We start from the raw sequence: 14,511 nt of genomic DNA, 5'->3' as shown, positions 1-14,511 counted from the left end.
TCGATCAGTCTCTCCCTAACCACATTTTGTACCCTACGGTAAGTTTCACGGGCTGCCATCTTGTCTGCATGAACACTAAATTTAAGAGAGAGGTTTGCATATACGGATTGAAGATATTATATATGCCGAGATACTAGCCCAAACTTTTATAGGAACACAGATGTGCAGGAATGTCTTAAAAGATGCTTGAAGTTATTGGAACTACATTTACCCATTAATGAAAACAAATGCCCGACCAACCCCCTACTCCTGATTTAGACAAAATTGAATGAACGTTGTGATTCTTTTAATTTGAATGCATCCTTTACAGGGAAGTAGCGAAGCTAAAAGATGATGGCATACTCTGATCATGAAATTGAATGATTTTTTTTTTATTGTCGAATGACGATCTGTGTGATCTTTCAATTTCAATCTACATTGAATCAGCCAGGCATTAAATTGAATGGAACTTGTTGAAATTGGTCGGAAAAACCTATAAAATTTGCTATTTTAGGAACCTAAGGGGATGTTGGTTATAGCCAATGCTTTGTTATAGCTGTGTTCGTTATAGCGGCGTTTCACTGTACTGAGACATGCAGTGTCATCTTTTGTTTGATTGTACATGTAGGATTGGCAGGCAAAGGCAAGGCCCAGTCCCCTCTGCCCCTCCAGCATGGAGTGTCTTACTACAGCACACTACGAGCCATCACCAATGCAGACAATGTCTTAGAATCCACCTCCAATGGCTTCACGGTGGACATCACTGCACCAGAGATTATGATCACTGACCTGGGCCAGTATGATGCAAGCATAGGCCTGGTGAGTGGATTATCTTGGCTGCCTGAAATCCAAAATCATTATCAGTATTCTCACTTTTTGTGCAGAGTATGTCCTCCATGCAGCAGCGTAGATGGTGCTTCATCACCACTTACAAGAGCCCCAGTATTACACAAAGGACACACCACTTGGGTGAACAGTTTCCCACGTGCAAAGTTCACATGGCTTATTTTCATCAGAATATGCACGAACCCATAGCTGTTTAAGCATAAAATTTGCTTAAGCACAAAAAAAGTTTGCTTAATATAATCAGGTTACCCACCAAAACTTGATGCGATTGTTATGCTAAGTAAACAACAGATAAATAACAGTCACAAGCAATGTACATCGCATGGAGTTTAGGCCGGTAACATGATTATGTTAAGCAAGGTTTTTTTTGTGCTTAAGCAAATTTCATGCTTACATGTAAGCAGAGATGAAATTGGGCGCAGGTGCCATCAGCAATTCATTCAAGAGTCCCTCTCAATGGTGTGAGCCCCATTTTTCTCATTGTGACCATTTAGGGGTACCTGGTACTTGTGCATCAGTCAATCATCTCTCTGAAGACCCCTCTCCCTCCACAACACTTCTTTCCTTAATTTCACAGTTTCTGAAAGTTCACTAATTCCTCAGTAATAAAATGCACTTTTGGCCTGCAACAATTGGTATCTCTTAACCACCTGATGCAAGGATTGTATCTTTTAACCACCTGACTGCAAGCTTGTTTTCTTTTTACTGCATCATATGTTCATCATTTGTTTTACTTTGTAAAAAACTTTTCAAAAGACCCGACGCATAGCTGCCAACTAGTACAATTTTTTCGTAATTATTACGAATTGTTTGTTAAATTACGAAAATACGATTTGTCACTAAAACATTACGAATTTCCCATTTTCTACCTAACGAAAAAAAAAATGTAAAGTATCGTTTTTGACCGAAAACTTCTGGCGAAATGTCGCGATAATGGATGGACTGGTGACAAGTCTAATAAGAATGCAGTCAAGCACCTGATAGACATCAATGCAGTGTGCGCAGTGGAGTACTTGAGGACCAGACTAAAAATATTTTTCAATGGTGTGTCATTTGTGTGCATCTCGTGGATGTGTGGTTGTGTGTACTGTATGTGAGTACTTTTCAGTGACGATCGTGAGCACATTTAGTCGCTTATTGCCGGGATGAGACCCATCAGTGCGAGATTTTAATCATGGAATTTAATAAGAGTATGGTTGGAATAATTGGTACAGTAATAGAGTTTGAGTTTGTCACAACGGACAGAAAAGATAAATCAGCATGCGTTTGCAAGGTATGTTGGCGGGATATTTCTATTGCATACGGTGGCCATAGATCATTGTGTGTAAAAACATGATACGAACTCGAAACTCAACATCGATAGCATGCATCTCCAAAAAAATATGCCCACATGTTATTGATGTTATTATTTATTTGACTTCAACAAACAAATACAGACATTAAACAAAAATTAATAAAAAAAAAAAAAAAAAAAAAAATATTATTATTTTTTTTTTTAATTCTCTTTTGGCCTACAGTACATTATAATTCACAACAAGAAGGGTATGCACATGTATGTGTACATGTAAACCATGTACCTGTACTCGATGTTGGTAAAGCTTTTGATAAAACGAGAAGTTGAAAATGACCGCACAGGTTGATTACTAATTGGGATTTTGAAATGTTGGCAGCTATGCCGACGACTCTTTGCTGAATATCAGACCACCTTTTAATGTGCATAGAATAAATACATATAACAGTCGTCGTGTTGTGCTGTTAATACACCTACAGTGCGTCACACTTGAGGCATGTTTTGAAATGAATGGCAGGACGCATTGCTGCTGCGACACGCCGTAGGGATACGACATGTCACAGTGCTGCGATGCATTGTACGTTACGATGAGTTGAATGAAATCAGGTGCAGGTAAGCAAGGGCGGATCCGGGGGGGGGGGGGGGGGATGCCCTCCCCCGCCCAAAAAAAATGAACCCAATATTTATTTTTTTTTAGGCGGGCCCCGAACCCCTCACAGTATTTTTTTGACCAACTTTTTGGGGGACCAAAGTTTTTTGGGCCCCCCCCCCAAAAAAAAATGTCTTCTGGATCCGCCCTTGCAGGTAAGTAGCAATTCTACAAACTAAACAGACACATTAAAAGTGTCCAAGGTTCACATTCAGCCATGGCATGTTTTTGCTTTTTGAACAGAGTTTAGACGGTGGACTTCACCTGTATCAGTCTAACACAGACTCCATCGATGCCATGTGGGATGTGAGTGAAGGAGAAAGTGACATCATGACTACCTATTTCTCCATGGGTAGCTATCCAGGGAGTGGAGATGTCTTCCCTGTGACTGCAACTGATAAATCCTACATTCCATCAGCGCTGATGACTCCTGCAAACATAGGTACAATTCAACAGTTCTTGCTGGGTGTCGAATCATTCGGCTGGCTTGAATCCTAAAAGTAGTTGCCATGGACCTTATTCATGAGGAAGCCATTTTGGTCATGTTCCCTGCATGTATTTTATAAATTGTGAACTGTTGAATGGGGGGGTGCCAGACTAGTTATGCATTCCAGCCTCACTTTCATTTATTTTTAAATGTGGCTTAAAACATGACGCTATATTTAATCACGACTTTTAAATTATTCAAAATTTAAAAATTATTCATCACAGCAGACTAGTATAAATTTGTAATTTACTTCATGTCATTGTTTTCATGTCTCTTCGCAAGTTCCAAAATAAAATCTTTACCTCGCTTTCAGTTTAATATGGCCGACTCGTTAATACAGCCCATTCCAATTTGGAGCCAGATGGGAATGTATACATTTTTATTACCCAAAGGTTTTTTTCTTTGGGGGGGGGTTTCCCCAACTGAATTCAAGTTGTTTATGCTTTATAGTGTAATTTTAGATTGGATTAAATGAATGCATATAGTTTCTTTGAGTCCACCTTATCATATCTTGTTTTCAATAAGGGAATAAATGTGTGCTCGAGAGGTTTTAATCACTCTGTTTAAGACTGCTTAGAGTCTGGGTGCTGATAATTACCCGAGCCAGAGGCGAGGGTAATTATCAGCACCCAGACTCTAAGCAGTCTTAAACAGAGTGATTAATACCGACGGAGCACATATTTATTCCCATTCATATATACCTTTTCGGTCAAAAAAAAAAATCAAGTAATTTCTTCCAAAAAATCCCGATTTTGTTCAACAAGTTCACTCCAGCTTTTTGAAACATCCCTCTAGCAAAATAATGGAGTGTTCAGCTTGCGAGTAAGATGTAAACCACCCTTTTATTGAGATTGACGCGAGCGTGGCACGTTACTGGGGCGTTGCGTTTTGAATTTAGAACGATAAAATTCTGACTCACTGGTAGTGTTGCGCATGCCTACGTGAGGATTGTGAACTTTCAACCAATGAAATGGTAAGAGGCACTGGATTTTTAGGAGTCCACATTTTATGTGTTTAAGACCAGCTAGTCATGTCTTTATCATCCATTTAGGACCGGCCATGTGACGGGGTCGTGACCAATAAAAATGGCTAAACTGTCTGAGGTATTTATGAATGATGTATAGTTATTGTGTTGTGTGCAATACCCTATCTTCTTGTATCATACTATGATTTCATTGGATTTACTATTTGGTAATGTGTGCAGGGCCCCAATGGAAACCAGTTTTTAATTGGTAGTACACTCCTTGGGTATACTATTGCAGTAAATGAAGTAATAAATTTGTGACTTGTGCTGTCAGTCATTATGCTTTTGTAGACACATGACTACCATATTACGCACTTTAATTTCATTACATTTTCATTTGATCTAGGAGTGCCTAATGTTCTGAGTGTTGAAGCAGTCAACAGTGTTGGATTAAGGAGAACTGTCTATGCCACCAGCTTGACCGTTGATAATACTCCACCTACTGTTGGACAGGTATGGATTTTTTTTTACTCTCTTGCCTATGACAATCAAAACACGGCGTAATACAGGATCTCACAGTTAACATTAAGATGTCTCAAACTGAACGTTCTCCCACTAAACTTTAAGTAGACCACCATTAAATGCTCTAACAGTCTCCTTGTTTATACGGAACAAGTGCTCAGTCTCAAGAAATATATATATCAGCTTCTGTGGACGACTTAGTATTCTGGGAGATGAGTTGATGTTAAACAAGAAAAGTGTATCGAAAAGGGTGGGGTGTCGTTGGATCTGCTAAAAAGAATGCCAGTCACTGTCTACTTCTGTCAACATGACCACGTAAAAGAGTTTGCGCCAAAAAAAGGAAATGAGTACAGAGGAAAAACAGAGGCACAATGAAATTGATACTGCCGGGAATAACAATTCCATTGTCTGAAACATTTCATGATTTCTCAATTCAGAACTCCCTCCCAGTAATACAAATTTAGATAAGGATTGGTATATCACTGCCAATCCATATGAAATCTTGGAAGTACCTCCTCACCAGATGACTTGTTATTAAACGCTGCATCAGCCAACTAACAGCTGTCCTTTTCCTGTCTGCCATTATAATTACCATTCAGGTTCAGTGTCCTGCCTTCATCCATGCCAATAGCGCCCTCTTGTGTAGTTGGACTGGTTTCTTGGATGCTGAGTCTGGCATTGATCATGTGGTTTTTCTGGTTGGGACGGCCCAGGGACAAAAAGACGTGTTCCAGTCGGATGATCTGCCTGGCTACCTCACTCACTACAGAGTTACAGAAAGTGAGCAACAGAAATTTGAAACCAAACATTTGAATGGAAGCTTTCTGCGAGTACCTCCAAGAAAGTGCTGTCATCAATCACAGTTTTCCAAATTAGTGTTATTGATTTTCCCCAAATTGCTGAATGTCAGTAGTGTAGTTGAGCCATCTCAAGTCCTCACAAGTCATCCAGTACCAAGTTACAAGTTACAAGCTACTCAAATAAACTGTGACCTTTGTTGTAATCTATCCCCAGCTACATCATGCTGGATTTATAAATGGATTTATGAATCACTTGAGGCCATACTTGTGATGGTGTTCACTAAAATACCACTGGAAGTTGGTTCTCACCATCGAGCTATATTTACTTACTAGAGCGCTAACTCCTCATTCTTACTCGCAGAGATACTTTGAAGCCGTCCTGCGCGCAGAAATTTTGAATTCATGTGCATGTTTGTAAAACATAACGAAATGAGATGGATTGAATTTAGAAAGTGCACCCTAAATGCAACACGCAAGTAGAACATACGCAAACAACTTAAGCGCGGCATGATGGTTAAAAAACGTCACGGCAAAAATCATCTGCAGCGAATATGCGTACGCATTTGCATTGTTTTTGCAGAGCAAAATGAAACCCTCATTTGCTGATTGTTATATGGTATTCATGGTTATGTCTCAAATATATGAGCTGACAGTAATTGCATAACTTTGTACTTTGCAGATCTGAATCTGATTCACAACCAAGTCTACTATGTCACTGTGGAGGCCTTCAATGCTGTCAACCAAAGCACGATGGCATTCTCTGGTCCTATTGAGATTGATGATACACCTCCAACATACGGCCTTGTAGTGGAGCTCTGGTGTGTATAGCTTCAATTTCAGTGATCCTGTAAACCAACCAGAATGGGAGTGTGCAAGCGAAGAGGAATGCTTGAGCTTGGACGGAGAGTGTCTGGAATCACTTACCCAGCTGCAGATCCTATGGCAACCGTTTACTGATGGAGATACCAAGATCACCAAGTATGAGGTTGCCCTGGGCACCACACCAGGAGGGTCTCAGATCAAACCTTTCTATGAGGTGTCCAAGGACCAGACTTCAGTGCTTATTACCAACATTGATCTGAGCAGTGTCCTTAGAGTCTACGCCACAGTGAGAGGCTACAATGAAGCCGGTCTGACTAGCACCGCCGTGTCCAATGGCATCTACGTCAGCCGGTTCAGTGCTGGACTTCAACCTCTCAGACCATTCCAGGTCAAAGATGGAGTCACCGATGTAGACTTGGAAGACTCAGACTTCCAGACCTCGCTGCATGAGATGAGTGCATCCTGGGATTTCAGCGGGGATCCATGTCCGATGAAGAAGTATGAATGGGCCATTTACAGAATAGATGGACAGGAGATTCAACCATTTACCAATGTTCTAGGTAATAACACGACTTTGCCATTGAACTGAAATCGCTTTTTGCTTAAAGACCATTTCAGTATACATGTAAACAAATATGTTATCTCTCATGCTGTACTACCATTACTGGCTGTTTTAATATTTTATTTTTCATTTTATTTTATTTATTACTTCTGATACTGAAACCAAGGATTCTCCAAATAGTGCCCTAGGCACTGTAAGCTCGAAGGCCTGAAGAAACCTGCAGAGAGAACTGAATGAGAAGAAATTACAGTTTTAGAGGTGGGAGGAAAAACTCAGACGAATGTTCTGGGGAAAACCCACGGAATCAGGCAGGGACTGAAAACCCAATCCACATGTTGGCCCGGGCGGGATTCGAACCCAGGTCACAGCGGTGGAAGGTGAGGAAAGTACCGCTACGCCAACCTGACTCTCCCTATTACGTAATTTTTGATAAAGGAATTTGATATCAATGTGATGGAAGAATAAGGGTGTGCATCGGAACCGGGTGCCCGGGTACCCAACTTCTGATGTCAGGAACTGGTTCCACATTATGGATTCAGGAACCCGTATAAACCAACTTTTCACATAACTCAGTAATTTCTGAGACAATGAAAAAGAAAGGCGTTTAATGGCATTGGTGGGGAATTTTCAAAATGAAAATGCGATACATGGAAAAGCAAAACAGCAAGGACTTCTTCTGAAAAAGTCCTTGGTTAGGATGAAATATCAGGCCACTCTAATTTCTTAAAGCATTATCTTTTAGTTTTGGATGTCAATTGTTAGCATTTATTGCCACAAGCAGCCATATAGCCATGTCTCTTTCATATACGGCCCCTCTTTACAAAATAAGTCTTAACCAGTTAACGCCGGGTTTATTTTGACAAGAACGGACCGAGGCACGGGTTTAATATTCACTCGACTGCAATGCCAGGCGGGTCGAAGCCATCACCCAGGGGCTAGAGAGTCGGAGGCTGTGGCTTGCTGACAGATATTTTCCGGCCTCGTTTGTTGCGGGTTTTTCAGTCATTCCATCTGACTTTCGGAAAACTTTTGCTTGTATACACGGCCTCCGGCGTGAACTGGTTAAGTCCCTATTTTTTCACTCCTTCATTATCAGTATGCATTGGAATGAAAATACTTCATTTTATGTCACACAAAGTTTGACATTCAGAAGAAAATGGATGTTCAATGGGCGGAAATATTATTGACTTCTTTGTACTTGTTTAATTAAGGCCGTAACTTCCTGGTCATAAATCTAAGTTTCATTTCTGCGTCTGCATGGATTTATTTTTGACTTAGAGCGAACCTCAGACACCAACACAGACATTCGAATGACCGATGGTGAGACCTACTACACCCTGGTGCGGGCTACTAACGCCCTGGGCCTGGCTGTCACAGTCCGATCTGATGGAATCACTGTCAAGCGTGATCCCTTGATACCTGGCCAGGTCTATGATGGCCTCTTAGTGGGCTATGATCTGACTTACCAGAAGGAGTCTGATAGGATATCAGCAAGCTGGAAGGGCTTTGGACAAGGGATGCCGATTAAAGAAACTATCCATCACACAGGTAGGTGTTGACAGATTGAAGGTGGACAGTCTTCTGTTAGGGTTTAAATTTTAAGCTAAAGTCAACCAGATCGGTTCTTGGTTCTTGGTTCTTGGTTGGTTCTTCTCCTAAATACTCCACGTGGAAGTTTATACAGGAGGCCAGAAACACCGGGGCAAACCCCTTCTCTTACCGATAAGTGTTTACTGGGTTCTTTTACGTGCTTTATACAACACACAGGACCTACGGCTTTACATCCCATCCGAAGGACGAAGCAATAATGGTTAAGTGCCTTGCTTAAGAGCACAAGTGTCCGCCGGCGGGCTCGAACCCACGTCACTAGTAGCTTGAAAAAAAAACTAGAACAGAAATAATTAAACTATACCTAGGCGCTGATCCAGAGGGGGGAGGCTGGTTTGGGGGTCGAAAGTTTCAAGCATTATTGACCTCCAAATTAGTTGAGAAGCATTTTGTGTCAGACAAAACGGACAAAAATTCCGAAATGTTTCGTGTATCTGTACCTCAAATTTGGAAGCCAAAGAGGATGTTGTGTACAGTGATGTGCATTGAAGCAGTCCTCAAGTTTAGTGCTTAAGACATGTTAGACTTTTGACTTTTGACTTGATTTCCCTACATTCATTGGCCTGAATCCCCTTCAGGAAATGCTGAAGTCACCAAAGACCACATCACAGAGCAAACTGTGGATTACTACGAGGCCGCGGTTGGAACTGACCGTCGCTACCCTAAGACCAGAGACAACGAGGTGCCCTTCACTTATGTTGGACAGAACACAACGGTCACTTTCACTAACCTCAACCTCATGGCACGAGACTCAATATATTACGTAACAGTCAGGGGATATAGTGCTAGCTTTGCCACAGCTGAGGTGACATCAACAGGGATCAATGTTGGTATGGACAGCACAGTGCTTGGTAGGTTAATCTTTGTTTTGACACCAGTAAAATTGACACCGGACACCAGACATTCACTAACCTTGTCCGAACAAGTTGGTAGTGCAAGCACTTTCTAGGTTACATATGACGGAGCTCAAAATTGCTTGCTTGTATTTGTCTGAACCTTTACTTGTGTATGGGCTCCGTGTTCAAGTACTCCTTCAACGGCCAGAAAAGGAGTGTTGGGGAGACCTAGTCTGGTTCCAGTTTATCCACTGCGTATTTCGAACGATCCAAAGTTATTGGGGGTGGTCATTACATTGGGAGACCATAACAAGTTAAATTCAAAGGCCCTTTGGACAGCAGTAAACTGTGGCCTTGCCATGGCTACTTTGAAATGTTCAGTCTAGCAGTGTGCTGGCCATTAAATAACTATCTCCTTAAAATATTAGGAAACATTGTGTTGGTAGTGTTTTTGGGTAGTCACAAAGGAAGGCCTGGATCCTTTTCATGCATGGCTGAATATCAGTGAAACTCGTACTGACTGCGGTCAGTACCCAGACCGACTGTTTGCGGAAGAGAAAAAGCTGGTAACATTTTCAATTTTTGTGGGAGAGAAGGACTTATCCAAAGGGACATGTTATTTAACTCACCCTGAATGGTTTGTATATTTCTTTGTGAATGAGTAGATATAAATGTTGCATTGAAAAAGGAAAAAAAAAAACATTTCCCAAACTGAGAACTCATACTGACTACGGTCAATATCCAGACCGACTGTTTGCTGAAGAGAAAAAGCTGGTAACATTTTCAATTTTTGTTGGAGATAAGGACTTGTCCAAAGGGACATGTTATTTAACTCACCCAGAATGGTTTGTATATTTCTTTGTGGTTGAGTAGATGTAAATGTTGCATTGAAAAAGGAAAAAAAAAACATTTCCCAAACTGAGAACTTGATTTCTCTAGTTCATGCTTTAATTTGTTTTCAGCATCCAGTGGGTAAGCTTTTGATATTTTTTGTGTATCTGGTAATAATGCACACCAGCTTTAAATTTCTCTTTATTGGTTTTTATATCTGTTCAGGAAGTGAGGTGGAAGTCCCAGAGTATGTAAACTCTGTCTCTGAGGTGCAACTCATGTGGGCTAAATTTCAATCCACCTTCCCCATCCTGCTGTACTACGTTGGTCTGGGTGAACCATCCACTTCCTCCATCCCACCTGAAGATATGGACTGCCTGGATATGCTGCTGGGGACAACACGGGCCCTGACTACATTCCATGAGAGGTCGATGCATTTTGTAGGCAAAGACACCTTTCTTGAGTTCAAGGGTCTGAATCTGACGCAGGAAGGATCCTACTATGTCACTGTTGTGGGTGGGTGAATGTTGTAACTCTTTGTGCAGGGTACAAGAGTAGCTTGAGTGAGAACCAACTAGAGAGAGGTTGAGTTGTAAAATATTGGCTGTGCATCATAGGGCATTGTTTAACTTCTGTCTAATGAAAGCAAATTGTCTCAGAATGAAGCTGATCTCACTTGCCTCAACAATATCAACCCATTTCATGGCACATTATAACAATACTGGGCAGTTACCCAGCTTTGGCGGTTCATAGAACGCATAGAGTTGCTGAATGTAGCGATTGATTACCATGAGAATTTGTTCCCCAACTGCGATCCTTTTGCGCCCGCCTCGAAATTTGTGCCTTTGTTGTCATACAGACCCATTATGAGCAGCGACCTCTATAGTCATAATTGGCGTGTAGCTTGGGAGTTCCCATATCAGATGCAGTCACAGTGTGAGAGCGTGAATGCATTCATATACCTGCGTGAATGTATGCACGTACATACGCTGTATGTACGTATGTACGTCGGAGAGAGGACCCGTGGGAGGGGCCCAGGGTCGCAATCGCTTAAAGTTGACAAAATCTAAGTTTAAGCCCGGACAAACATCCCATCATCCAAACAAACATCCAAACAAACATCCAAACAGAGACTTGCATATTATTATATTATATTTCTTTGAAATTTCCCCAATGAATTGCCTATCTGTTGCCATGACTCAAGAGGGAGTGTAGTTGGAAACAGGAAGCGGGGGTGATCCGACCTCCCATATAGGGGTCATGGACCAACGCTGACCATGAGTTGTGGTCAGTGCATAATTCCACTTATACATGTATTCATATCCTTCCAAATCTTTCCAATCTCAAAACGAAAATCAAAACGTATTTCTGTAATTTAATAATAAACCCCTTTTTTTCTTTTATATAAATAGCACAGAAAAAAAATGTTTTTTTTCATGCTCCTGTCTTTTTAGGAATGAACGAAGGCGGACAGTGTAACTCCTCCACTAGTTACTTCTCTGTGGATATCACACCACCTATTGAGGGTAGGCTGCGTGTTGGACCTTTCTATGACATGGTAAGTCATCAGGAGATCAGTGTATCATGTTGCTGCATTGTCGCATATTCTGCCATTAAGGCTTGGTTGCATGCTGGATCATTCTCTTACATGTAAGCTACGCTCATGAGGGTAATGAAAAGGCTTTTTTTTTTCTCTCTCTCTTTTTTTTTTGGGGGGGGGGCTGGTTTGTCATTCTCAAATCTTCCAGAAGCTATATGCCCAGTTTCAATTTAAATTTGACATGAAGTGATTTTTAAACAAGTGAAGTGTTTTTTATGCCCAGTGTGCATGAAATTCAACTTTTAAGGTGTTCCAATCATTTATCACCACTGCTGAACTCAAACGTTTAGTAATCAGTGACACACTTTTTAACAAAAACAAGTGCAAGTGCACAATAAGCTCTGGGCCAAGTTCGGGCAAGGACCATTAGTCGACTAGTGGTTGATTTGTGATGTACCTTACGCCTGCGCACTGATAGCAACGTGCGAACGTCTCTAGTCAAACGCTGGTCAAAATGTCATCGCAAAACTTCTGGATCCTGGCTCTCTGCTACTTTGCTAGCGTTATGAATGCGCACGGCTATTGGTTACCAGCGATGCAACCAGCCCCAGTAGGTTGGTTCCAAGTCGACTAGTGTAGTCAACCATCGTCAACTAGACAGAGTTCGGGCAAGCGTTAGTCGAACTATGGTTAACCATTGGTCAACTATAGTCCTTGCGCGAACTTGGCCCTGGCTGTCTGGCAGGAAAGTCTTGCATGAAATCTATCCTTGCCTGACACGGTCTGCGTTAACACAGCCTGTACTAACTAGTATGGACATGTAGTGTGAATGTCCTTTAAGTAACTGGCTACTTATTCAACGTTGAACGTCGGACGGGGCACCGGTCTCCTTACTGCACCAGCGAATGACCAAAATAAGCCCCCTAAGTTTCCCAAAAAATATAGCGCGCTATATACCACGTGAGATACCACGTGACTGTAACATTACTGCACATATCTCACCTACATTTACAAAATTTTCATAAATGGCTTCACGAAGTGTTACACAATTTTTGTTGTTAAGTATTTAATTTATTTTGTTTGCATTTTTGTGACGATTAAAATTTGGTAGGAGGTTCGGTTTTTTGGTCAATTTTTCGGGGACCGACCAACCACAGAGTGACATGTTGAAGCTCTGGTGCCAGAGCTTAATAAATCCTATGTAAATAATAAGAACATATGTATCATCAATGTCTCGTGCATCATCATCTAGAATCATGTAGAAATTGGCAGCATCTTTCAGCGCCTCTTTGTTGACACATAAAACAGCAACTATGCTTTATTCCTTGCCAATATTTCATGCGACTGACTAAAACCCACCAATCACACTCACACTGAATTACCTGTCTGTGACTTTTGAATCTTGTATTTGCAGCCCGTTGCCTATACTGACAGCACTGAGTCTGTCTCTGTAGTGTGGGAGGATTACAGAGATGATGAGAGTGGAATCAAGTCCTACAACCTCCGCCTTGTGCAAGCTGCAGCATGTAATGAGGATGAGGATAACCTTACTGCGGTAGCCAACCAAGACTGGCTGGTACTCGGCCCAGATATTCAGGATTTCACATTCGTGGACTTGAACCTAATTGTGAGTTAAGTTTAAAAAAACCACATTAGGGTTTGTAACTATGGAATTGTGTTCTGTTGACCATGTTTTTGTAGGCATAGACCTAAGACTAATGACGTCACACTTTGTTCACGTGCGCTTCCTATAGGAGCCAGGTGGGGACGGGAGCCAATGGTCTCCGCTGGCTCCCATAGGAAAGCGCACATGTGAACAAAACGTGATGTCATTAGGCGTCTGGTTGTTTTTGTGAACAAACTGATTCTGGCTGTTTCCCAGTCCCCCCGTTATCGATTCTCACAGCAAATAGTTCAAAATTGTAAAGTAATTATTCCATAACTAAGCAAGGCCCAATGCAAGATTGTGTTGCTAGAAAAATAGAAATTTAAAAACAAAAATCTTTTATTCTTTTTCAGGGTGAATCTTGAAAGTTGTATTGAGAGTATATCTTTAAGCTATCGATGTGCGCATCTTTGAAACATATGTGTTTGAATCGTCAGTAATATTTTCCCAATTCTGATTTTGTCATGGATTTTACTATCGCGTTTTGAAACAATTATTGACATTATAAGCCAGTTAGTTATGTCAATGAAGTAGTCCAGTTCAAAGGTCGTTCGGGGTCAAATTGCTGAGGTGATGTTATGTGGTGTTACGCAAATGCCCATTCTGCTCGTAATTGACCTATCGCAGTAGAATTGCATCGACGCAGCTTGTGAAATATTGTCCAATTACATGATATACAAATGGACGCGGAACGGGCAAAGTCTGAAACAAAGGAAACGTAACGTACACAATCCCATAGGGTTGTCTGAGGAGCATGGCTAACTCGCAAAAGTCGATAGGTCAATTAACGCGCGAGCATTCTGCGCCCGTGTCCCTGCACATTCATGCACCTTCGGTGAACATTTGATTGTCCTGAATGACCCGTGACTCGACAAACCAGCCCTATGCTGTTCAGCTATCGGTAGTTAACCATGCAGGAGACTGTACTACCCCCCAAGTAGGACCTATCTCTTGTACCCGTCTGAGCCGACAGCAAGTTTAAACGTGACCTGTGGTTAAAGGGAATATACATCATTTGCTTTTGCTGTAATTTTCAGAAATGGATGGCATTGGGGGGTTGAAAATATATAGCAAATATAGTTACACTGACCTTTTTGAGGTTTTGGGT

The 14,511-nt window shown here is 41.4% G+C and overlaps 1 protein-coding gene across 1 annotated transcript in view; it reads left to right on the top strand.

The window, feature by feature from the left end:
• Nucleotides 1–14,511, top strand: part of LOC119733236 — a 172,693-nt gene that overhangs the window by 116,548 nt on the left and 41,634 nt on the right. Inside the window, 11 exon segments of the mRNA XM_038206825.1 lie at nucleotides 608–798; nucleotides 3,009–3,207; nucleotides 4,623–4,729; nucleotides 5,338–5,518; nucleotides 6,218–6,353; nucleotides 6,355–6,920; nucleotides 8,201–8,470; nucleotides 9,109–9,381; nucleotides 10,423–10,713; nucleotides 11,652–11,755; nucleotides 13,152–13,364. Of these exon segments, the coding sequence (XP_038062753.1) occupies nucleotides 608–798; nucleotides 3,009–3,207; nucleotides 4,623–4,729; nucleotides 5,338–5,518; nucleotides 6,218–6,353; nucleotides 6,355–6,920; nucleotides 8,201–8,470; nucleotides 9,109–9,381; nucleotides 10,423–10,713; nucleotides 11,652–11,755; nucleotides 13,152–13,364 (2,531 nt within the window).

This window comes from Patiria miniata, unplaced genomic scaffold, assembly GCF_015706575.1.
Source record: "Patiria miniata isolate m_02_andy unplaced genomic scaffold, ASM1570657v1 HiC_scaffold_1, whole genome shotgun sequence".
NCBI lineage: Eukaryota > Metazoa > Echinodermata > Asteroidea > Valvatida > Asterinidae > Patiria > Patiria miniata.
This window is presented reverse-complemented; position numbering and strand designations above follow the sequence as displayed.